The sequence below is a fragment of the Anopheles marshallii genome, chromosome 3 (assembly GCF_943734725.1).
Source record: "Anopheles marshallii chromosome 3, idAnoMarsDA_429_01, whole genome shotgun sequence".
Taxonomy (NCBI): domain Eukaryota; kingdom Metazoa; phylum Arthropoda; class Insecta; order Diptera; family Culicidae; genus Anopheles; species Anopheles marshallii.
The window spans coordinates 37,665,743-37,691,848 of NC_071327.1; the positions used below are offsets into that span (position 1 = coordinate 37,665,743).

At 39.0% G+C, this 26,106-nt stretch overlaps 4 protein-coding genes across 4 annotated transcripts; all 4 read left to right on the forward strand.

Annotated features, from left to right (window-relative positions):
* Positions 1–656: 656 nt before the first annotated feature.
* LOC128712560 (peptidyl-prolyl cis-trans isomerase-like 3) lies at positions 657–19,640 on the forward strand. The gene is made up of 3 exons (XM_053807452.1): positions 657–695; positions 19,075–19,430; positions 19,514–19,640. Exons 1-3 carry the CDS (start codon positions 657–659, stop codon positions 19,638–19,640), a joined length of 522 nt encoding a protein of 173 aa, XP_053663427.1.
* Positions 19,641–19,914: 274 nt separating this feature from the next.
* Positions 19,915–20,487, forward strand: LOC128715064 (uncharacterized). The gene is made up of 3 exons (XM_053809947.1): positions 19,915–19,969; positions 20,032–20,068; positions 20,157–20,487. The coding sequence occupies exons 1-3, from the start codon at positions 19,915–19,917 to the stop codon at positions 20,485–20,487; spliced, it is 423 nt and encodes a 140-aa protein (XP_053665922.1).
* Positions 20,488–20,835: 348 nt separating this feature from the next.
* Positions 20,836–21,660, forward strand: LOC128714752 (thioredoxin-related transmembrane protein 2 homolog). Its single transcript, XM_053809632.1, has one exon. It carries the CDS (start codon positions 20,836–20,838, stop codon positions 21,658–21,660), a length of 825 nt encoding a protein of 274 aa, XP_053665607.1.
* Positions 21,661–22,761: 1,101 nt separating this feature from the next.
* Positions 22,762–26,048, forward strand: LOC128715124 (40S ribosomal protein S11). Its single transcript, XM_053810004.1, has 4 exons — positions 22,762–22,807; positions 23,280–23,396; positions 23,611–23,816; positions 25,895–26,048. Exons 1-4 carry the CDS (start codon positions 22,796–22,798, stop codon positions 26,016–26,018), a joined length of 459 nt encoding a protein of 152 aa, XP_053665979.1. The 5' UTR covers positions 22,762–22,795; the 3' UTR covers positions 26,019–26,048.
* The last annotated feature ends 58 nt before the right edge of the window (positions 26,049–26,106 follow it).

Here is a 26,106-nt window from a genome sequence, read left to right on the forward strand (position 1 = left end):
ATCGCAACTATTTCTTTATGTAATCATAAACCATTCTTCACGATTCGAGTATTTTATGCCAAGAGTACAACGCACTTCAAACCACTTTTGTTCAACAAAGAACACGCATTTTTTTTTCTTACGCGTTTGCTGTTACTCCTCTTCGGTCACAGTGTTATCCAATGTCGCACTTTCAACGATGAATGCACTGCTGGTGGTAACAGTGTGCGTGTATCCTTTTGGAGTATTTTTTTTCTAGTAGCCTTCACTTTTAAATCTTCCCTTTCCCTTTACAGTGGCCAATATCGCGGGCCAGAGAAGCTGCGTGACTGAACTGCTCCGGGAAAACGTTGAACTACGAATGAACGAACCGACTTCGGTAGATCCTTGCGAAGCCGTCCTGCCGAAGAATCGTTGTAGTTGTGTGAAGTGTGCCGTCATCGTTACTGCGCCGTCGCTGGAAAGCCGGCAAAACGTTCCCGTGCGTTGCGATGACGTTCGCTTGTCAACAATCGAACACTCACGCGCCCACACGAAAGGATGCAGAAGGTTTTGTGTTCTGCTGTTCCACCCGTGCCGCTTTCGTCAACGAGCATTCTGTAAACATCCCAGCGCAGTAGAACACAAACACTCATGCAAGCGAAAAGTGGACGCATTGCCCGGAAGCGATAGGGGCGATGAGGCAGGCGCACGATGAAACGCGGAAGGGTTGCGATGTAAGTGTGAGCGATAACAACAAAACTTTTTCCGTGATCTTGGTTTAGATTTTACTGCCCGTTTCGGTATAAAGGTATAGCGGTTACCACGGCCATTTAGAACCGTTCGTCTGGTCGTTCTTTCGCTCATTTGCTTTCGAATGCGCTTAATTGGGTGGGAAGTTTTTCTACGTTTGCCTGATTTTCGATAAAGACCGTTGTATGTTTATTTCAATTTACTCATGGAAAACTCTTACTCAAAGAAAGGCAATAATAGTACAGGACAAAATTTTAGAACTATGAACGCATAATATGACGACTCATGCGAACATAATTAATTGAACATAATTTAAAAAGGACCCATAAGAATTGACATAAAATTTCCAATTAACAGCAACACAAATGAGTGAGAGTCTTTAAGCCTTCACATTCAAATAATTTTCCTCACAGATATACTCTTAGTGGAACGTTTCGTTGATTGAAATGTAGAAAGTTGCATTCTATACAAGTTCTAGTTACAACAAGAGCTTCCAAAAAATCAATTCATAGAGATGGAGCTTTTACAAGCTTCCTGCGAGAAAGTTTCTAGTACCGGGTGATCCATCTGTAAGCAATGGAAATTGCATTTTTACCATAAAGTGTTGTGCTTTTCGATTTAAGTTAAGCATATTTCGGGAGTGAATGCTTTATAGATGTATGGTTTAGATGTTACGTAGATGTATGGAATATCATAGTATTGAAGATCTTACAAAAAACCTGAACTTCAATTGAATTAAAATGGACACTACAATTTAAAATTTTCTTCAACGCTGAGGTGTAGTAAATGTGGATTACGTATTGGGGCATTTTTAAACTAAAGTAATTTATTTCTTATATATGCATGAAAAGCAATGAATTGAATAATACATTGAATAAAACTTAATATTAAGCCACACTGTCTTTTGGGGTCGCTTTTCATGAATAAAGAAAAATGTACAGCTATATAATATTTATATTGAGTGAGAATCGAAGGCTAGGCGCCTCCATTTAATTAATGTAGTGCTTAAAAAGGTCACCGGATTTGGTGGTGTGGTGATGTTTGGTAGTTTGGTAGGTACTGTCTCACACGACGAAAAATCTGCCGCACACAAGGCAGACTATCCAGTTGCGGGTAAATAGAGTCAAAGAATGTCAGAAATGGTAGGCGTATACCGCGTGAGATTGTTGTGTCGCTGAAGAACAAGAATCAAATAGCTTTTAGAATTTTGTATTAAAAGCAGATGGATCATATTTCCAAGAACACTTTTATAATACACATCGAGCGAGCAAATCCAAGATCAAATTCAAATTCAAAAAAAAATCTAACATTTATTATTATCATTAGCTGCACGGTGATATTAGAGATATTGCGCAGCTTTCTATAATATTTAATATCTTCACTTCTGTGATTCCGGTTGACAAAATAAATAATAAAATATCTGCATTTCAAAACTAGATCCTGCAGCAATTCAATCTTCATAGTTTCAATGTTTTCCTTTGTGAAGCTGCAGAAGCGTAAATAATTCCAAGTTCATTATAGTGCAGTGCACAAGGTCTTGAAACCTAAGTCTATGCAAAGTACAACACCCAACACTAGATGCATCGGTACCATCTCATCTTTCATCTGTTGCTGAAGCAAATGTGCAACAATCAACACTATCATCACAACGTACCGAAACTAAGATAAACCATAATTATTTTTAATCCGTACTGGTTCTCTTGGGACTGTACAACAGGCAGCGATCCTGTCCTGTATAAAACAGTTTGACGCAAAGAGTCTTGCAAACGGTGCCGGGACACGAAAGTACCACATTCGTGATAATACGTGATGATAGTTGGTTTATCTTTTACTACCGAATGGCACAGCCTGCACGACCGGCTACCGGTTTGTAATGTGCCGAATGATGCAGTTTTGCCCATTTGCCAGTAACAACATCCTACCCATTTGATGATCATCCTTTGCATCAACAAGACACGTACCGTACCTCTTGCACTACATTCAAATATCCTCTAATAGTACGCTTCCTCTCGTATGTCCCGTGTGTCGGAGTTTACCGGTAGTAGACAGTTGGATAAAAACGAAAAACTTCCCGACCAAGGCTAATTGTTTTCCATTCCGTCGAGAGAGCCATCGGTATTGCGAATATTTGCTACGGTTACGATGCAAATGGGACCATTGACTGACCGACCGACCGATCCGGCGTCCATTCTGGGTTGGTCATGCCCGACCACCGCTGCTTCGGTCATGTGAACCATCTGCATCATTTACCACGCCGAACGACACATGCACAGACGCAGAAAAACAGCAAACCTTCGAAAAGACCGCAACCCTGCAAATAGTTCCAAACAAAAACAGACACACAAACGCACATACACAAAAGGGGCCACATCCTTTGGCCCCGCGCATGATGTATGCCAATGGTATGGACCATTGGGTTTGGGGCACATTAGGTTAATCGATTCTAATCAATTTTCTATGTCGCGTCTCACTATCAGACGCTCCGAAATTGGATGGTAGAGACCGGGTTTTAGGTCAGCAACAGATACTGTTCGTCGAGCACAAATGTTCGTACGTGGAGGACACGTACGACAGGATGTGGATATGGTTGATATGAAATAGCGTTATAGTGTTCGGTTTGATGGAAACAACGCCGTTTAGTATGGTGGGTTGCGAAAATTCCATTGTTTGGATTTAATCGGTGAAATAATGCAACTTTTTCGTGCATAAAGAGCTGGTGAAGATGGAACCGTTTATTAAATTGACTTTTATGGTTAAGAAACTAAATGTGATTTCAAAATTTACTTAATGTTTTGAATGGTGACACACAACTTAAATGACGCTTAATCATGGAATAAATTTTGCAACAAAGTGATGTAGACTCATTTTAAGTAGAGCAGTTCCCCAGCTTGCAAGCTTGGCCAACGGAAACAAAATTATCATTTTTTTTGTCAAGAATGGATGGAACGCAACGAACGAAGCACCAATTCTTTCGTACCTACTGATTGTATATTTAATACGAGTTTTCTGCTTCTTGAAGCTAAGCTAAGGCTTACCGCCATCAAGGTTACCTTTAGACTTCTTGGTGTCACATTTAAAATTTTGCTTATATTCTTCGATCCATTTTCACGTTTGGTATAGATTTTTATTACCTAGTTCGATTTTCGTATATTGTTTCAAAACTCGATGTTATTGCATTATTTAACAAAGTTCATAACATCTTTTAAGGGAGTTACACAGTCAGTGTGTTTTAAAAATTGCGAAAAATTGTAAATTCGTGAAGCTTACAGTTTAGTAACTCTTGTTCAATAATTTAAATCTTTATTTGAAGACATATCGGCCATGTCATATCGGCAGCGCCCTTTCACTGTTTGGAGATGAAAATGTCTCCAAACTAATGTGAATTGTACGTTTGGTTAACATTCCAATAGTCTTGTCGTTCTTTATGTCGTTCGTTAAAAAAAGAAAAATTGAGACATGCACTGAAGTTACAATTCACTGAGCGCAAACTCTTTACCTCACGAAAACGCAAACTCCTAATGATCAAATACATTTTGTATTTTAAGGTTAAATCAGTACTAAGAATTTCTAGAAGACCATTGTATAGATTTGATACAAAACTATCACTATATATGTTTCGTATAATCTACTAGTGCCTTCCGTACGCTTTTGTTTTTCAAACTGTTTTTCTTTATTTTATGGGAAGAGTAATGACAGCTGTCAGAAGAATAAAAATTGCATTCTAACTTTAAACATCCGCCATTTCGTCGTGGAATGAACATTTCTAAAATTCCTCTTGCATAAGGAATAGATTTGGGTTACCTTAATTTATTTTTTCTACACTGCATGTCTTTTTACGAACGCTTGAATTAATGTACTTTCACATGGGAAGACTTTTGATTCCCCCAATATGTTTTTATCTTTAAAAATTCTCAAAAGACTTTTTTCTAACTTATGAGTGCTCATGACACAGATTGTGTCATGCTTTGTTTATAATTTGGTGCATTTTTCTGATTTGTATTACGTTATCTGATGGCAGATATGTATATTTCTTTAATATTTTATAATGCAATACAAATCCTCAAATATATTTTTCGATTAAAACATGCTATGCACAACGAATAGTATGATGCTAGAGAGATTTAGACGATCAGAAGGCAAATAGAAGTAATTTTGAACCTATTTTTGTAATGTAATTTAAATCTATTTATTATATGCCTGAACGGGTTATACAACAAAACTCAAACTATCCCAATATGCTACTCTTACAATACCTAGTGTGTTAATTGTAGTAAATCACGCTATTATCCACCGAATCATATTTGAATTCATGATTATTTATACTTCTGACATGAGAGTATGAGAGTTGCGATTTTCGCATAAATTGTCTCTTATGAACGCAATTGCTTATAATCTAATTCACCATCGGTTGGTGAGCGTTTGGCCATAGCCGTGGGTCAGTGGGATAATTCAATAGCCCATCGATATTATTGCTTTCGGTACAAAGCCAAATATTCTCTTCCCGGCGGTGGTCCGGTTTCCCATCTGGCGATGGCAGCTGTTGCGCCGACATGATGTATGGCGATGGGAAAGCCTCGTGTGCTAAAGCAAACAACAAGCAGAAAAAATACTATCAAAACCGCATGTAACGAGTACTACCCCTGAAGGTTGATGCGCCTGGAAAATGATTGCTTAGCTTTCAGCACTGCGGGAAATAAGCAGAAGATTCTAATAAACCAACCAAATCCCACCGGCCATCGGGCCATGAATCTTTCGCTGTAGAGGATTTGTGCCTGTCGCACGTTGAATCCTGCGAACCGGACGTTCCGTTGGACAATATTGGACCCGATCGGTACGTTACATTATGTCTGCTTGCAATGATTTTTCATTAAATTCCCGATGCGTACCCACGGGCCACCGTTGTCAATCGGCAATGGAAAAGCCGGCATTATGCACCAATTGTTCGCTGCCGACAATTTTATAATGCACTGCAGAATCGCGTCCCGGTGCGTACATGGTGTGTTGGTGGTAAAAATTGGTTGCAACAGTTAGTTGCAGTGGCACAGAGTTGTGTAAACTGCATCCTCTGCATCCGATGTGATCCTGTGTGCGAGTGGCGGCCTTCTGGCGTACTCGTATCATGTTGTACAATTTAATAATTAATGAAATTTTCCAGTTAGCTTGATCGAATTAGAGGGCTAGCGGACTTGCGATGGTGGGTTTTTGGGAAAATTCCTTGCAGCGCATATCCTCCCACGTCGTATTGTATACGCACCAAAGAGTGCATCTATGTATCTGCTGAAACCGTTTCAATTTACTATCAATTAATATCAGCTTTTGCGAGAATTTGAAGGTTCTGATAGGATGAATTCATTTCCTAGCCTAGTAAATAACATGCTCTACATCCAACATGTCCAACATCCGCACTCGATCGGGAAATAATCATATATGATCAGACTCGTCAAATATTGGGTGAAAAGGGCAACATTCTTGATTCGCATATTTTTAGCCTGCATTTCGGCCACTAATTGGCTCTACTTGAAATACACGTTTACTCTTTGCTTCTCGCTTGGCGGAGCGGGTAAAGCCGACCCGGCGATCCAAAATTTACTGACGGAATAATAATGAGTCAATAGAATTCAATCGTTTTGTTTGCGTGGTGTAGATTATTGCATTGCTTTATTAGCCGGCATAACAACAACCGGATTGGATGCTAGTGGTTTTGCAATGCGGTTCTTTGACTGATTGCTGTTGCCATTATTCTCATTCCCCAAAACGTGCGCTCATTCTGTACGCGTTGGATAGAAGTGAAAAAAACCCGCTGGTACAGCAAGTTATGATATAAAAACAGTATGATACGCATATAATTGAAATATGGTGAGTTGGTTGTGAAACCAGCTAATAGATTCGCAAATATTGCGTCGGTAGTTTATATCCACAGGATTAGGAGAAAAAAAAAACAAATTTAAATAAATGCATATTTAAATAGTTTCATATTTTGTTTAGATGGAATTAAATACGCAGCGATAGCATTACTGATTATAATTGAGCAGTCAAACTTTAAATTAAGCTTTAAATTTCTATAAAAAATGAAAACGATTAGTTAAATTATTGGTTACATGTTCAGAACTACCATTTATTTACCCTTGCACTATCAGAGATAGATTTTCCTACCTGAACAGCGCTTGAAATAGCTTTAATTGTTTGTTCACAGCATAATTTGCAATGTTAAAGAAAAATAGATTCACCCATGATTTCATTTGTTGAACAGTTAACAGATTTTGCACCATCCTCATCATTCAAACAACAATAAGGTTGTCCTTATGCAGGCTACCGAAGAATTTGAAAAATAGTACGTGTAAAAGCAACCGAGAGCAATTTAGAAAATGGCAATCTTTTAGATGCTAACATACTGCAATGCACAATGAATGGTTCGATAGGCATACACTGCCCGGTCTAATATCTACTACATTGCATTTTCTCTTCACACTGCCCTTCTTCAAGAAATATCCCAGAAACAACCAGGCGTCTCCATCATCGAGGAACAAGATTGAAAAGAATGAAGATTGTTTGTAAACCAAACGTTACAGATTTGTAATGTTGGTTTCCCTCCAGTGATACGTGATCGGAGCTTCAGCATGCTTCGAATAAGCAAATATGGAAAGGAAAGTAACGCAGCATCTATGTGGGAAATGTGCCAATTTAATGATGGTGGTTGAAGGGGTGTAAAAAAAAAGGTAAGCAGGGAAATGAAATGAATTTACATCACTATCCCTCAACATCATTACGGACGATGAAAGGTAGAAACGTGCTGCGGTCGTACGGTCGTGGTTGAAAAATGGTAGTCAACGAAGGGTTTCCAGTTTAGATAAAAGCAAATTATCCTACAACAGCTTCGTTCACCGGTACCGCGTGCCGGGCCACGACCCAATGACTGCTTTGCGCGTCTGCTTTGAAGCTAATGCTCCTGCCCGGGCGTGCAATATTATGCGATACACCAAGGGTCGACAGCGGTAGCGTTAGTTAATGGGAGAGTAATTATCAGTCTCCTGTCGGTCCGCCGTGAGGCTTCGACCCAGTCGTACAATCATCAGCCATCACACCGCCTCTTGCAGAATCGTGAGGCCATTCGACGGAAAGGCGCTGGGTTACTTTTGACCGTGCCAGGAATCACGCGCTTCTGGGGGTTTATTTGCTTAACATAGCCGAATGATTCATACAAGCCTAACGAAACGGAGATCGTATTTTAGTCGACAATGACTGACACCGTGCAGGCACGACCAAGAAATCTTATTCGAGAGTGAGGCAGGCATGTCTGCCAGTGCTCATTTCTTATCGTGTGTCAGGTTTTGTGGATTTACACCTCACCTCGTGTGTGGTAGAAATTATCTGCGAATTTATCTTCCGGTAGCGAGACAAATGATGGCCGGAAAGCCGCTATTCAGGATTGGGTTAAGAAAGGATAGATGTACAATTGCAATGATACGTTGTTGTGAGGACACAACAGAGTACACGTAAAGCGTTGTCGTTGTCTATAAGCGTACGTATTGTTTATTAAAGAATATAATAAAATAAGATGTAATGAGGATGGAAAACAATGATGAAATAACGATTTTTTTTTAATATTAATGTAGCTTATTTGTATTAAAATAAGGGCGAAATAATAATGTTGTTTTTTAGATGTTTATTGCTTCATAATATAGAATCAACAAAATAAATAAAATAAACTGGGAGTTTATCCTACATTTATAAACTAATTGAAAAATAAAAAAATAGTTGTTTATAGAAACAGTTATAATAAAATAGAATAGAGTTTACTTATTGTGAAACAAAAATTCAATAATTTATTTGAAATTGGAAAAATTCAGCTTTACCTATTTTTATTTATCTGAAGAACGGCCCGGCCGTATATCTAATTCAACTTTACTTAATTAGTTTAAAAAATCCGATCAAATAAAATGACCATTGTTCAAATTGAAACAAAACAAAACAAAATCTTAAAAACGTTTTTAAATTTGTACCTGTGAAGCTTATAACCGTCATTCCTGATTCATTTAATATGCTTAAAGGGGATATTGCGCATGCGTTTGTTCGAAGGAGAAAATAAATTCACACTTCAAATAGTCTGGCAGAAACGTGAGAAAAGGCTTGTGAGTGAATGTAAACGAAGAAAACTGTCTATGTGAAAAGGCGCAATGAGTAATTTACAATGAAATCGATTCATTCACATCCAGTGAGTTTTCGAGTGAATCTGGAGAAAAATTCGTTCACTCCAAATGAAGCGCATGAGTAAACTTGTTACTCACAATTTCTCCAGCAACACGTATTTAGATTGGTTTTAGTTCATTCATTTTAGCAATCTTCATTATACTCTCACGGTTAGTCATTTTCTCGGGGAAAATTCTCACACGTTCAGGAAAATAGCTTCACTCCAAATGAAGCTTATGAGTAAACTTCTTGAACCAAACGTGAATTAGGTTAACAGTTTTACTCACAATTGCTCCGCAACCATTCATTTAGATTGGGTTTAGTTCATTCAGTTTATTAACCCTCACATATTTTTCACGGTTAGTCATTTCTTGCGGGGAAAAATCTCACACGTTCGAGAAAATTGCTTCACTCCAAATGAAGCACATGAGTAAACTTCTTGAACCTATCGTGGATAGTGTTGAATTACATCAATATTTTCACTCAAGAATTCCCCACAAATAATGATTTAGATTCGTTTCAGTTCATACAATCCTCATATCATTCTCACGGTTAGTCATTTTCACGGGGAAAAGTCTCATAGTATCATTTTTAAGAGTTCCTGCAAGTGGATCATAAAAAAAAAAATAATCATTGCTTCATGCACTTTTGGGGTATATTTTGGGAAAAAATGGATTGTTTTAAATTTTTACGTACAGAAATAAAGCTTTCTTCGTTTAATTTAATAGCAGAGATTTAGATTTCGGAGCCTACAGTAAAATTGTGTTATCTGTCATAAACAAACTCCTTGATACTTTCTGGCGTTCAACTGAGACCAATAGGCATGTCGATAAATAATTTTAATTGCTTATTCGGCATTTTTTCGTAGGCATTTTCAATGTTTACGTAGTCTGTAATAAAATACATCTTTTTTAATAATGCTAGCTACATATAAATAGCATCAAATCACTCAATTCCATGACAACGCTTAAGTTTGACCAACTATTGTTCCGGTTGGGAACACACCAGAGATATAGATCACTTTTTAGTATTTTAGCAAACGCAGATATAAGCATTTTTACTTTAGCAATGCAAACATTGCTATCGCATTGTAACTACTACCCTCACAGATAGACATGAGGGACTTATATCTATGGAATCGTTTTATGAACTCAGAAAAAGTATTAAACGTTCATAATAATAGCTCCATTTCGCGTGTGAAACGTTCAACCTCAGCACGAACATGGGTGTGCGGTTTAAATTATGCGCCAAGGAAGGTGGCACGTTACATCGTTTCTTTATTTGGCATGGAAATTCCTTTGTCCTCGGTGCGATCATAATTTGAGTGGAGCAAGGGGAATCCGAACACAATGTTTGCCATCTCAAATCATAATAACCCATACCTGCTGGCCTTACATTATGCATACAATAGCGGTTGTGAACGGCAGCGCCAAAAATGCACGGCCCTGCCGGCCATGCACGACTACGACCTGTAGAGCGAATTGTTTTTGACTATTTGGACGGATTTAATCTATTCTCCGATTTTCTTCGTTCTGGAATTTCGCTACAGCGTAAGCTGAAAACCGAGCTCGGGGATAAAATTGAGTACGATCGGGCAACATTTTGCGATCAAATAAAGCAATATAATCAGAACATGATGCAGCGATACAAAATCAATCAAGGGAGCATTTTATTTTTGTCAAATTTTCACCCACCCACAGTGCGCTGCAGTTGGCGCGAAGGAAATTAAGCATCGTGTACGGTATTGTTCCAGTTTCATTGGTTTCGTTGGTATTTGGGTTTTCTTTTTTTCCGTTCCCCACAGTAAAGCTCTCATGCTGTTGTTTATTTAAATTCGATCCTTCCTTTTTTCATCTACGACAGAGGACAAATAATTGAACCGCAGGCGATAAACGTTATTAACAATTAATTGGTTAAAGCGCGTAGTGGTTGTCGATGCATACCGCATACAATTTTCGTTCGAATGCAGGCAAATGAACCACGACCACGGGGATCATAAGAGAATTAATGCCTATTGGCCGACAACAACCACCACTAATGCTGTCATGTGGGCCACCGAAGATAAGGATTGATTCGATAGAAATTTATTGGGACCAAGATTTAAAGGTTTGCTGTATGAAATTGTATAAAATTAAAGAGGAGCATTACACACCTCGAGTTATAATTATCAGTTTCTAGGTTATAGTATAATCGCAGAAGAGATTTACTATAGTTTCGATATATAATTCTTCTTATAGAAATGGTAGCAAAACACAATAACACGACGATTTACTAAAAAGCTTTAAGTACAAAAACAACTCCATAAAATGATGGAGACGTGCCAATTGACCCGGCAAAACTCGATTGGTGGTCATTTTGTTGTTCACTCTTCTTAGTGCACGGATAAGAAGTAGTGCAAAAGGTAAGAGTGCGCTTTCGTCAACAAACTGCTTCACATTTTCCCTTTCGTATAAGTGTTGCTTGTTTGTAGCTGTTCGGCGATTGTGACCACTTTGCAGCTAACATTTATAGTGCATGGAGAGCAACAAAACCTCTGTATACCAGCGCAGATGTAGCGTGATAAAATAACCTTACTGTCGTCGATGTTGATACACTTCCGCATCGTACACGGCTGAAAACAGCATGTCAGAAAGTCAAGCTTTATGGGTTCAAGTGCTTCCAATAAATGACACCGTCCACTTTGTGGCCATCCAACCGATGTGTCGCTAGTGCCGCTTATACGAGGGTTTTGTACTTGGTATGGTTACTGTCGACAGCTTCAACGGTCTCCTGGGTAATGCTGTGCTGTAAAACAACCGGAGGTGAAAATAATGAATGCTTTTCACCTTATAAAACTGGCGACAGGTGCAATTTACTCAATAAAACAGTAGAGCAACGTTACTAAAGGTCAAATGTGTTTTATATTACATCAACGAGGGAAAAACAAACAAAAATACAAAAAAAAAACATTCCCAACATAAAAACGTAACTTAGAGGTTAAGATACGAAAGTTGTTTCAAGAGATTTATTTTAATAGAAATTAGATAGAATTTGTTTAATGTTAAAAAAAACATCTTGAAAAGAAAGATCTAGGGTTTCTACTGTGTAAACAGCTAGCTAAATGATAACTGAATGACCATATCGATGAAACTCTAGGATTCGAACAATATGTCAACAAACTCTTCACCGCCCACTAGGACAGAGAAGCTCAATTCTGATCGATCGGTTTTCGATCGATCCATGGAGATCAATTTTACACTTTACGGCACGAGGCTGTTTACAGCTTTTACCAACTTTGTCATTCTCATCCGGCTAAACTCTGTGGCCACAGGGAACGTTACTCCATGCAGGGAAAATGAGAAGTATGTGTCGCTCGAACGGTCACGGCAAAATCGCAAGGCTCATCGTTTTCGGACATGGTCCCTAGTTGATGTATTGCCCGGGGGGTTGGACAGCTTTCCAGCAAATAGCCGGAGTACAGCGCAGTGATAGCATACTTCTCGCCCACCGTTACGAGTGGGATCCATAGCCAAAGGGATGCTCCTGAACAGACACCTGGTACGATTCCTGAAGACCGTTGGGAATCATTAACAAAACATACCGTCCGGCATTGCTTAATGAGAAGATAGTATGCTTTTTTTTCTCTCTGGTAGGTACTCCGTTAAAATTTGCACGATGCACATTTTCGAATGTGGATGGTAGCAGTATGACGCGAATAATGTGATGAAATGGCCATTCGCTAAACAGATTTAATGAAAATGGAAGAGTATATTCACTTAACATGTTATGCTTCGTGACATGTGTCACAGCTTTGTCAAAAAACATTTTTAATATATTTTGTGTGTGCCGTTGCTGTAAAAGCTGATATAAAATATGAATGCTTTTTGCGTATTTGCTATTTACAGTCCTTTCCGGAGTTACGCAAATAATGCGTGCCAGAGAAATTCGCGTAACTCGGATTATACCTTAATAATACTGGTTTTATATAGAATTTATGGCTCGACTACTTCTTTACACGTTACGAAGCACATTCACAATTGGCATTTATTCGTTTATTTTACAATTATAGCACAATTTTGCCAAAAGTATTTGTTATAATAGTAAAATGCTCCGTATTCTTGTGAGAAATTTTTAAATCGTCAAATAAAAAAAATTTATTCCACATAAAAAATCTCACGAACCGTAAAAATTTTAAGAATCGCCTAACTCAAATTCGCGTAACTTGAATGTCGCGTATCACGGGAAATGATTGTACTAGAAAATAGAATAAATAGAGAGAAAATACTACAATTATGTAAGTTTTCCTTACTGTATGTAAACTTTTTCTACTGTTTGAAAGTTTCGATAAACCAGTTTTCTTTTTTTTTAATGCGTTGGTAACCTTTGGCTTGCTTTAATGCCTTATAAAAACACATGAGTTATCCGGTTCGAGGAATTTACGCACTAATAGTCATGAATGTATATGATCCGCACATGAGAATTAGCGTAAATGGTTAGCATCGCACAAGGCGTTTACTCTTTACTTGTGTGCGTGCTTTAATGTGGTTAGCAAATTTCTATGGCGAAGACGCCAGTGAGAAATTTGTATGCATCTGCACAGTGTTTGTGTGGGTGCATACGAAGCGGAAGCGCTGGGAAAATGGATTATTTTAATCCAATTTAGTATTTTCAACGTTTGATCGCACAACCAGATCGAACTCTATTTACCTTTGACGAGCTGCCGAGGCAGTACAATGCACCGTACGTACGAAAGCTGCACATACGAGTACGCCACCAGCCCAGAAATGCGAGAGAAATACATTCGACGCTGGCCCAATGAACGATGGAAATAGCCATCAATAGAAGGGCGTTTGCCGTACGGATTTGCTCTTTGTAGCTTCTATTCTATCGAGAAAGAAAAACATATTGAGTAAAGCCAGGAGAAGCTAACTGCAAGCAGCAACAGTTTCAACTACAACCAATGCTGTTTGTGCGCCTCTATTTTGCTGGAGCCCGCGTTCGCCGTTACATCTTTGTGTCGTGACGAAATGAATGAGCGTTCGGTGTTGAGAGTAATGCGATCTAAACGGTTTTTTTTCTATCTTGCCAGTGCAAACACAAACCATTTGTTGGCGTCCTTACCATCGTTCATGCGTGGGTACATAAAAATTGAATTAGCGTTACTCATGCATGGTTGGTGGCGCATGGCATACAACCATGCCGCGTGCATTGTTTGATCGAGTTTACTTTCCTTCTCAATTTGCATCTACTTAATCCGGCTGGTGGACGGCAGTATCGGCTCCATCGAGGGTGTACTATCGTGAAACAAAACAGCTTGTAGTTAATATGCGGTTGCAGTTATGTTGATTGGAGCGTACAGTTTTTGGACTAGTTATGCGTAAGTTCAACGTGACTTTATTGTCTGCGTTTGACAAAAAAAAAGAACTTAAATCGCATCATGGATACTAACAACGCAAAATATAACTTTTAGGCAATAAAGAGAAGCAACAAAAAATGCTGACTGTCACAAAAGATAAAAGATAAAAGACAGAAAACCATGCTAATGCCTTGAATGTATAGCAAACAATTAAATCCATTCATCATGAATAAACTGCGGAATAATAATATAATACAATAACGAAAGATATTAATTAATGACTAATTTGCTAATTAATCAACATATCTCATTCAAATGACATTCTACTGGACCGGTGTCCCTATCTAATACACCACCGGGCCGACATTTCCATTGCATTTCATTAGTTTTCCAGTGTTATTATTTGAGTTTTTCCGCAATTTTTAAGGATTTTTTGTAAAGAATTTTTTCTTATTTCCACCTTAGAGTTTAGAGTTTAAATGCCATTTGCCACAATTTTTTTTTTAAGTTTTCTCAGAATATCGTACAATTTTCCCTGAGTTCTGTATTTTTCCTTCATTTGAATTAAGTTTTTTTAAATAAAATTCCTCGAGGTTTTTTTTTCACAATTTCCTTTAGAGTATCCCACAGTTAACATTAACAACAGTTTTGTACGGGTCTTCAAAAGCGTTTTCTAGTTTAATTTAACAATTACAATTACATGTACAAATTTTACGAGTATTTATCGCTTGTCGCAGTATTTGATGGCCGCGCCGGTTCCGCACGACAGAACCGGTACAATCACCCGTACGCCGAACAGACTATCCAGGTTCGGGAAAATAAAGTCAAAAGAAGCCAGAAATGGTAGGCCTAGAGCTCTTGAGGTTGTAGTACCACTAAAGCAGAAGAAGAGATCAATATTGCAGTTTTTAGCTTCTGAGTTTGAAATTCTATTTATGGACCAAAAACCTTTTAAAAATAAAAGCCAATAAAAAACCCCAATTCGTATCAATTTGCAATCCAAAACTATGACAAATGTACCACAGGTGTACGTGAATCGTAGATGTAATATTAATCAAAGGAAAACAATGATACCCGAGCTACAATGACAGAATGAACAGACTAGTTTTAAAAACAGTCAGATTGATTTTTTTAACTAATTTTTTATCCTCAAAAGCACGAACAAGTGGAGCGATTGTGGCCAAACTCACCATTTTCAAACGTTCACACTTCATCAACCTTTTGTTGGCGATGGTCCTTTTGTGCACCGTCGGAAAGCATCACCTGACGGGCAGTAAATGAATACGCGAGCAAGTGATAGAGTGCAACCAACAACGTAACCATGAACGCCATAAACTGGTCCCACCAAATGCACCACTGCCAGATTTTGCCATTTCGCTTATCCGTTTTTAGTGGCCTTGCTCTTGTTCTGCTTCTTTTTTGTGCATCTTTCCGTTACTTTTTTCATTTCTGTCAGTGGTTACCCTTCCCGGATGTGCTTCCCATGCAGTCCGAACCTGGGAGGTCCCATTTCGTAGACCATTCAAGGGACAGGATCCTTTCGGTCCTGCGCTTTTGAGCAACACTTCAGGTATTATGTATCTGGGTATTTTTCCTTACCCGTTACTGACTGAACCTTTTTTTACTTCTTCTTCTTTTGCTTCATATCTCTCACCCCAAATTGCTCACCTTACTGGTGGGTCCATTTCGGATGCACCATTCATTCCGACCATTTGGCAAGGGCAAGGGTTAAAATTTATGCACACCATTTGCACAAAACCCAAATAGCACTGTTTCCACACCCGGAATCCATCCACTACATCTATTAGGGTGTAGTAAAAGGGCACGATCACTATGCATTGTGCCACACACTCTCGCTTCTTTTCCGACCCCATTCACCCGCTCAGCTAAAGGATATTGAATTCCGGTGCACTTACGTGCTGAAAAGTGCATTCGATATGATTCTTGGCATCTGTGACGCTGGGTGGGTTTGTAAGCGCAAATACCCCGAATTTGGAGGATAGTCCGTTCATCTAGCTAAAGTTTAATTGCTCTCAGTGGGCCAGCAAATTGAAAACACATTTCTGGGCGAAACAGCTCCAGTCACACTCCTGCCGAGGTTAGCTCCTTCCATCCCGTCTCGCCAAGCAACTTCACAATGCGATAGCGGAAATTATTATGTTCAATATTGAATATCCGATTCATTGCCTCTGCTGTGTGGGGGCAGTCTCGCTGCAAAAACGCTCAATTTGTAGCTTCTTCCGTCCGTTCGACGGTTTGCTTTCCGGGCGGAAGCTTTTCCACACCGGTACACTCACACTCGCTGACCTTTTATGTGTGTTAGTGTTTTATGGCACCGTTTCCCATCTAAAGCGAGGTTCTTTTATTGTTTTTTTTTCTCTCTCCTCCCTTGGCCAAAGTACGTTGTTTTGGTGGCTAACAATTTGATAAATGAGCGAACGTTGCAATGGGAAAAGTTCAAAAGTTTGCTCTTCGGTTGTGGTTCGGTGCTGTTCCGGGTGGTTTGTAATTTGCCAGCACAACCCAACCGAAAGCGGGCAGCCGTCGTTTTTTTCTTTTTGTTGTTGCAAGGATGCACCGAAAATGCAGAATGTGAGGCCACCATTGGAGGGGGACAGAAAGGGGATGAAATGGGGTAGGGTTTTCCCCGCGCCATGTGGAAGTAAATCGACACAAGAAAGTGTAGCTACAACTGATAAAACTATGCACTGCTTAAACAACGTTTTAAATTGGTGCACATCGCAGGTTCTTCATCTTGGTGACCGGCTTTTGGGGCAGAAGAGGGCACAAAATGAATGGATACCATATTTTATTGTTCCTTGCTGCTTGCCATGCTTGCCTAGCCGACAGCACGGCGGGGTTTTTGGTAGATTAAATGTTTGCCAGCAAAAGTTACACCTTAACACCAGGTTGCAAATTTTTCGAGCAAAAGGAGTGAAAAATTTGTGCCGTTTCGCCATTGCAGATGGTCCATCTTAATCTCCGTCACTCCATCATCCGCTTTTCGCTCGAAAACGGTGGAGGTCGAATGTAGGTGCCTGAGAGCAACTGACCTACCGTACCATGGATCACGCCGAGTTGCATTATTCACCTGTCGTCATGCGACGCCATGCATCGGGATATTTTTTTTCCCCACCTTTCATTTCACCCACCAGCTTCCTCGTCACTTTTACTTTGTGCACAATTTCGCTGAAGCATAAATCATTCGATCTCGGCCAGTGGTTTGAGGTTAAGGGGTGAGAATGTGCATCCCCGGACCGTTTGTGCTTCACAACCGTTGATCCGTTTCTTTCGTCCTCGGTCGTTGCATACGATTTGCAAAGTGCCATCCTATCATCAACAAGACTGCACTACCCACATGCATACACGTGCTCATGTTCATATGTATTATATATTTTTTCCTTCTTTTCAAATCCTTTCCCATCCGTCATGCTTCCGCGCGCTTATATTTTCTTCCCATGCGCCGTGTGATGCTCTTTTTTTCTTTCTCTTCTTATTCGTTTTACTTTACCGGAAGCGGTAGTGAAAGTTGCTGAGTGAAGTCAGCTAAACATGCACACACACACACATACACCGCTGTTGAGATTGTCTGGTGGCGAGATATTGGCGAGATTTGTGTGGTGCGTGACAGGAATATTTAATATCTCCCGCATCTGTTCGATCGAGCGGGTTCGGTGTACATTTAGACCGACAGACCTAGGAACGAAACTATCGCAAAACTTTAAATTGCCCCGGTGGCGGTGTAGTCGGGATGAGCTGGGTTGATAAAAATGAGTGCATATTTCTGGTGCCAAAGCACGAGTAAGTAGACGGGGTAGCGCAAAAAAGTTAATGCTAAAGTTTATGGCTGGATGTTACTGTAATGGAGGCTAATGGAAAAGCTATTCGTCCTTCGGTTCCGGACGAATGAAATGCAAAGGGCAGCAGTTTTTAAAAGCATCGTACAAGAAAATATTAGCAATGTCTTGTGTGTTCCATGCACGTCTTGATTAATTGCTTTGTTGGTAGTAAAACGCTTCAGGTAAACTTATACTGTCGATCATTATAATGGATCTTCATATCATCTTATGACATTGAATGCGTTTTAGCTGTGGAAGTTGTTCGTCTCTTCCAAACCCAGTTCTTCCAGGACAAGATGCACCAGGAGCGCAGCTTCGTAAAGTCGGACGAGCAAGTGTTTTCCTGATGTCTGATGTCCTAATTACCACCGTAGGGGCACCGGTCTTTACAGGACAGGACCGGTCCAAAATTCTATTCTAACTAAACCTCCATATGCAGGATTGACTTTCCGGCTACGGGTAAATAAAGTGAAAGAAAGTAAGAAACTGCAGGCCTAGACCTCTTGAGGTTGTGCCGATGAAGAAGATGAATCTCAAATAGTACACTGGGCCGTGGATCCTATAAGCAAAAATGGCTATCACTTATTAATAGCTTAATAAGCTATGGGTATTACAGAAAAAATCATTTACTTTGATTTATTGACATCATGGTTCTAAAGCACTTTTGAAGGTTCCAAAGCTCATAATAATTTCATAAAATCTCATGGAACATATATATTTCATAAAAATATGGAACAATACGAAAGCCAAATATGTTAATATCTGGCGGTAAAAAATGTATGCACTGTAGGTGTAGGAATAAATGTTTAAGATTGGTAATAGTGTAAACATAGCTACATATTCAGAATCGTTTGGATGCCTAGTTGTCAGATAAGATGTAAACAAACAGAAGAATTGTTCCAGACCGTGAATACAACACCGGTAAAATCTGCAAAATGGTAAATGCTTATAGATTATTCAAAGCTAATTCCTTGCTTTAATTCAAATGCTTTTGTTTTCCAGAGCGTAACATTACACACTGATGTCGGGGACATAAAGTTAGAGTTGTTTTGCGACGATTGTCCTAAAACATGTGAAAACTTCCTAGCCCTGTGTGCGAGCGATTACTATAATGGGAATCTGTTCCATAGAAATATCAAAGGCTTCATCGTCCAAACAGGTGATCCTACAGGCACAGGAAAGGGTGGACAGTCCATTTGGAAACGGAAATACGAAGACGAATTTAAAGAAAATCTAAAGCATAATGAACGCGGCATGGTATCGATGGCAAACAGTGGACCTAACACAAATGGAAGTCAATTTTTCTTTACGTATGCCGCACAGCCTGCCCTGGATCTCAAGTATACGTTGTTCGCCAAGTAAGTAACATAGAGTTGGTAATATTTCTCAGACTGCTGTCTATCAAATAAGTGCTAAACAACGATACGTAACATACTTCCAGGGTCATTGACGGATTTGAGGCATTGGATGAGCTGGAAAAACTGACCGTGAATCCCAAAACTTACCGACCTTTAGCAGAGAAAAAAATTAACAGTGTAACAATACATGCGAATCCGTTGGCTGGTTAGATTAAAGCGCGTTTATTTTGTTCAAACATTATCGAATATTTCTACTTGAATACTCTGTTCGTATATAAAATTTAAAATAATTGCTAACCTTTTTCCGTTCCAAACATTCATCAAGAATGGCTGAAATGTATCTAATATGTTTAGATCGCTTTCATAATATAGATATACCAGCTGTCAGTGCATCAACATAAACAAAACATTGCGCGGTTCGGCATCACTGTTCACGCATAGCTGGTGTAATTTCGCATTTCACATTAAAAATTAATTATTAACCATGGAAGAAATTCCTTCTATTCGTCGACGCTCATCGTTGTTTTCTATTAATCAAGGTAAGAACGGCAAACATCTCGTAGATATGGTTAGTTTTTAATGTGTTCTTCTGCATCATCAGCTAGCGATTCCGGCTCGACCTCGAATGAACTAGTCAAGTAAGAAAATGTATTTAACGCCGGGAAACGTTACGGGGTAAAAATAGCTTTCCATGAAGTACGAATTACATCTATATTTATGTTTCAGATATCAGAAGCAGCTCCGGCTGGAAATAAAACAATGGACTAGTTTGCTTCGTACCAAATCTCATAAATTACAGCAGCTACGTGCATCATCCCACAAAGTCGATGCATCCATTTTGAGCGATGAGCAGCGAAGATATCCTGCTGACAGTCCAACAGTGGATAATTACATTGCCGAAACCGAAGCATTCGATAAAGCGATCATCAAATACTTTGAGCAAAAATCATTTCTGATGGAAAGGAATGCGCATATTGTGGAACAAGCAAAAGCATTGGTGGAACTAGAGATTAAAGATAAAATAACCAACGAGTTATCGGCAACTATCGTTCCGTAGTAACAAGCAAGTTTGAGTTTATTTAATCACGTTTTGTTACAAGAAATCTATCTGCATATAAGATGAAATACATTTTTACGCAACGCTTCGTGCAAAATTCAAACGAAGAAGACGGTTGTATTTTGTTATTTGAACGGACATTGCGAATGACATTTTGACTGTGACAGCATTTTTTTAGATCCCTTTGAAATCAATTGTCTTTTCGTGTTCCAGTTCTTGACAAGTCAATAATAGCCAAGAAAAGCAGAAGGCCGCCGAAGGAGGAAACATTAATTAGCATACGTTTAGTGATAATCACAGTCCAAGTTAACGTAATCAACGGCATCCGTAGATGCCTGAAAGTGAAAAATGTCGTTCAAAGAAGACCTACTGCTGTTGCTAAAACCCTACTATTGGATCAACATTCTGATGAGCATTTCGTTCATCGTCGCAAAACGAGCACCGTTCATCTGTGACTATTTATGGACTAATCTGTTTCAACAAGAGGACCAGTGCGAGCTCGATGGGCGCGAAACGGAAATCCTGTTCTTTCTGCTGATTGTGGTCATGATCCGGACGAGGAAAACAGGCAGTGTGACAATGATCAACTATCTTACCTCCAGCTTCATGTACACGAAAATCGCAAACCTGGGCCTGTGGTTTTACAACGATATCCGTCTGGGCATGATCTACTTCGTGTTTTTCATCTTGGTTGCACTGCTATTGCCAGAACCAACGTACACCGGACCGGAGAATGTGCTGTACTTCCGTACCGAGAACGGATTGCAGGAGGAGCTCGAGAAAGACAAGCGCGTTACTTGGCTGGTAACGTTCTACACGGTTTGGAATCCTGCGTGCGTGACGTTTGCTCCTGTTTTTTCGGAACTATCGAATGAATACGCCTTGCCGAACTTAAAATTTGGCAAGCTGGACATCGGAAGGTTCCCGAAGATTGGCGAAAAGTACCACGTCTCCGACAGCTCCTTCAGCCGTCAATTACCCACCGTGATCCTGTTTCGTCAGGGCAAAGAAGTCGCTCGTCGGCCGTACGCGGACAGCAAGGGCAAACTAGTGAAGTTCTTCTTTTCTTCCGATAACGTGAAAGCTGCTTTTGATTTGAATAATCTATACAAGGAATGTAAAGATAACCCCATCAAGGCAATCAAATCGATAGCCGAAAAGAAGAAGGACTAATGCACCATAAGGGTACTGCATTTATACCGCAAGCAACATTTAGTAGCATTTCAAAGGGGCTGAGCTCTGATAGGGATTATCTTATCGACATTGCGATCATCATTCGACCGTGAACAGTTAATTAGGTTCGTTGAAGAGAGGTAAACACGTGTTGAACACTACTGTAAGAATAATTTATCCGTCGAATAGATTACGTTTGAGCAAGAAGACACCTTAGCGAAACAAGGTGTATGGCAGCTTTAGTTGTTTTAATTTGTTAAAGTATCATTTTATGTCGATCGCACATCCACGAGCCACACGAGTTTAATTTGTTTTAAGTGTTGTAGCTATCGTAAACATGATTGTGAAGCGCGAATAGTCAAATAAACCCTACCGATGTAGTTATTAAAATGATTGTATTGTTTTAAGGTGTTTTCTTCGTTTGGTTAAATGGAGAAAAATGCTGTGTGAGCCGCAAATACTTTTTATTAAGCTATGCGTAACGCACAGTCATGAATTTGCAAAGATAGTTGGACACAAAGTAAGAAAGAAATCGCATTTTCATAAACGGTAAACTAGGACAAGAAATAAAATTAATGGAATTGTGATAGAGCAATTATGAACAATTTTTAAAAAATACATAATAATTGCAACACTAAACTTGAAGCAATTAATAAAACAGTCCTAGTGTGTTGGTAAAGGAAGAATTGATTTAAACACTAAATCATAAATCTAGCCAACAAAAATCAATTACAATTACGTAAAACAATGCTTCGGATAGTTAAAAAAACATTTCAAACAATACTAATGCCTTGAACTATTTCGATAATCGATGAAGTTTTGCTACGGATGCATCAATAATACAAAATAAAAAGATATTTTGGTATGGCATAAAAATAGCTTGCGTAAAAAATGCGTTCTTGGCATAAACGATAGAAATGATCAAAAAGAGAACGTCCAGCAATTAAGATTCATAAATAGTTTCCTCATATGCAACGTCTCAAAATGCAGAAGTTTTGAATAGCGAAGTTTGTATGTTCCGCATCGGAGCGGTTCCGAACTCGGATGGTTTACAATTTCCGCAAGATTGACAAACGTCAAACGACTCTCGTTGACACGCTTCCTGTCTTCCTTCTCTCTTTTTCGCGACGTAAAGATGGCTGATCAGGTAGGTTTCTGTGCTGAAGGCAAAGAAAAGCGTTATTTTCGTTGAACAATAGTTGCCAGCAAAATTTTCCGATGTGCATCGCATTCAGCAACAACGGCAGTGTTTGAGATTGCTAAAGAAACCCAACTGGCTGTGGTAGTTTCGGCGTAAAAATGCGGATCCTATGTCCATGTGTTGGGATTGTTTGACGGGCAAACCGATGTGCTATGTAGGGCGGCCGTCGGGTTGCGGTGAGTTTTGGATGAAACGTTGATAGAGTTATGTGCACTGAATTGATGAAAAAATCATGACGGTCTGCTGAGACAAAAGTGAAGATTGTCAGATTATAACCCAATTTATAATGATCGCTTCTGACAGTGCTTTGAACAACGCGATTGAAACGCAACACTATGCGGCAACTCTGCCTTGTTTACCTCCAAGCAAGTGGCATCCAAGTTAACCCAACTTTTTGTTTCCCTTTTCTTCACAGCAAAATATCCGCGCGTTCCAAAAGCAGTTGGGTATCAACCTAAACCGCAAGAATGTATCCAAGAAGAAGGGTCTGCGTATGCACCGCAGCATTGGTCTCGGATTCAAAACCCCGAAAGAGGTATGTATCACATCCTTGGTGGCTGGAAAATATCGAATCAACTGACGCACCCTTTGATGATACCTTTTCACGATGGTCTTCCGATACAAAAATGAGGAAACCATTTCAACTTAACCCAATTCATGTTATCTGAGCCGAAAGTGCAAAGCTCATGGCGTGATATGTGTGCGTATGCTCAAAATGTTAAATTAATATTCCTTTTACTTTGTTTTAGGCCATCTCTGGTACGTACATCGACAAGAAATGCCCTTTCACTGGACACGTTTCCATTCGTGGTCGTATTCTGACCGGCGTAGTTCGTAAAATGAAGATGCATCGTACTATCGTCATTCGTCGTGATTATTTGCACTTCATTCGCAAGTACGATCGTTTCGAGAAGCGGCACAGAAACATGAGCGTGCATCTGTCTCCCTGTTTCCGGTAAGTGTTGTGTCACACTTAGTGCGCTGGCCGTACTGCTTGTTGGTAGTAAGCTATTCAGCTTTTATTGTTCGCAAGTGCACTTCGCATCTTTCGTAACTTAGGATAGATTGATGCCATTTAAGTCTTGCAATAGTGAATATATGGCGGCATTTAATTCCCGGTGTTATCATGTGATAGCACCGTTGCAAAAAGTCGCTACAGTACAATGTGGTCATTTATTATATTGTATGCCGTGCTGAATCAGTTAGCTAGAAAGGTGGACAAGATCTTATTTTTACTTATAGTATTATTGTTATTATTATATTCAATATTTCGTATAGTCCATCAAACATACAAGTGTCTTAAAGAATACTTCAATGGAAGTGTCTTATTATCGAACAGAATTACATCGTATCTAACGAGACGAGTTGACCAATCATGGAATGCATAGGCAGACGTTCACGAAACGTAGCTTCAGATGCACCAAATTCGTACATGTCATAAATTTCGTTTCAAACGGTTCACATTACATGTACGGAATCTGTCTGCCCAAAAGTTGTCCCGTAGCGAGCAATCCAGATTGTTTTCCGTTGCCTTTTAGCGATAATTATTCCGTGCTCAGCATATAGTTGTTTAAATGAACTATTTTTGTGTAAAAAAAACAAATCGTCTATTTCCCAGTATTCAAGCGACACAATTACCACCAAAACCACCGTCCGAGCCTTTCTCCCGTAGCAAGAACTGAACTATTCGTCTACGTGGTAAAATAAGTCTAGTACAGAGTTTAATATAATCATATAAGGGAACATTTCAATCGTGGTAATGATGAAAATTGAAAAATAGCTCTCCCAAACATTTTTAGAAAAATTCCTCTGTATGTTTGCACATTTCTCCTTTATGATTGCAAATATCTCTTCATCGACTGAAAATTTCCTTCAATGGATTGCAAAACACCACCTTAGGGTTGAAATGTTATATGAAACGAAACCCTGTAAGCCAGAAATGATCGTTATGACGTAGTAGGTCGTTACGCCAAGAAGAAGAGAACAATATGTCAATGCCTTTTTACTTTGTAGTATCACAAAGAATTTTAAGATTGTTTTAGATAAAGTAATTGTTTCAGTTGACAAAAATATACATACGTTAAATATTCCCTCTTCTCAGCAATGTAAGGAAGGTATATTCTGCTTTTAAAGTTCTGTCATCTCTAAACAAGGCATAGTTTGGTAGCAGTCTTCACACGATAGGAACGAGACAAAATCCCATCTGGACCGATCCCCGTAGCAAGGACTCAATAATCGGCTATGTGATAAATTTAGTCATCAATTGTTAAAATCTATTCTTGTTTCGATATATTGTCCAATAGAAATGCTACATTCATTTTTTTTTTTGACAAAAGGATCTTATAGGTCATGTCTGTCAAACCAATCAAATCAAAATTGTCGCTCTGATTTTCATTGATTGTAATTTTTCTAGAAAATGAAGGAAGCAGAACATCTTGATTGAAGATCAATATTCTTCCCGTAATTTAAGTTGATTAACCAGTTCCAAAATATATTTTATAATAGCATTCTGGCAAATATTGATTCAATTGGGGTCCTTCACATGAAGAATTGGATAGTTAACTAAAACTAATTTATATAATTCAATTGGAATCTATGGCCATAGCAGGGTTAACATTAAAACAATATAATCGGTACCATATCCTACCATACCCAGAAAAAAAAGATGGCCCAAAGACAGATATATAGAGGAAAGGATGGATACTCAACTATCAAAGTCAACATCCTCTAAGAAAAACTAATACTAAACTATTCCTGTTAAAATTATAGAAAGGGCTATTACGCAATGCATTTATTTGAACAGTCTGTTTAACAAGGCGCACATTTTCGGTATGGTTTAAAATAGCAAATGATTATTGTTCCACAGATACAGATCTTATTAAATCAGTTTATTTCACCTATTTGAGCGGTTTTCATTTATTTTTAATTGTGTTTTTTAATTATTTAAAAAACTTTCGATATGATATTTCAAATAACTTGTACTTGATTGCAGAAATGCTAATAGTTGTTTTAATTTCTTTTCCACTCTTACAGTGATGTCGAAGCTGGAGATATCGTGACCGTTGGTGAATGTCGGCCACTCTCCAAAACCGTGCGCTTCAACGTGCTGAAGGTCAGCAAAATGGCCGGATCTAAGAAGAAGTTCAGCAAATTCTAAGGTTAATGCTGTGTTGGCGTGTGGTATTCGTTCGCCTCATCGTCAAGGAATGGATGGATGATTTGGAGTGAAGGAATAAAGGATGAAA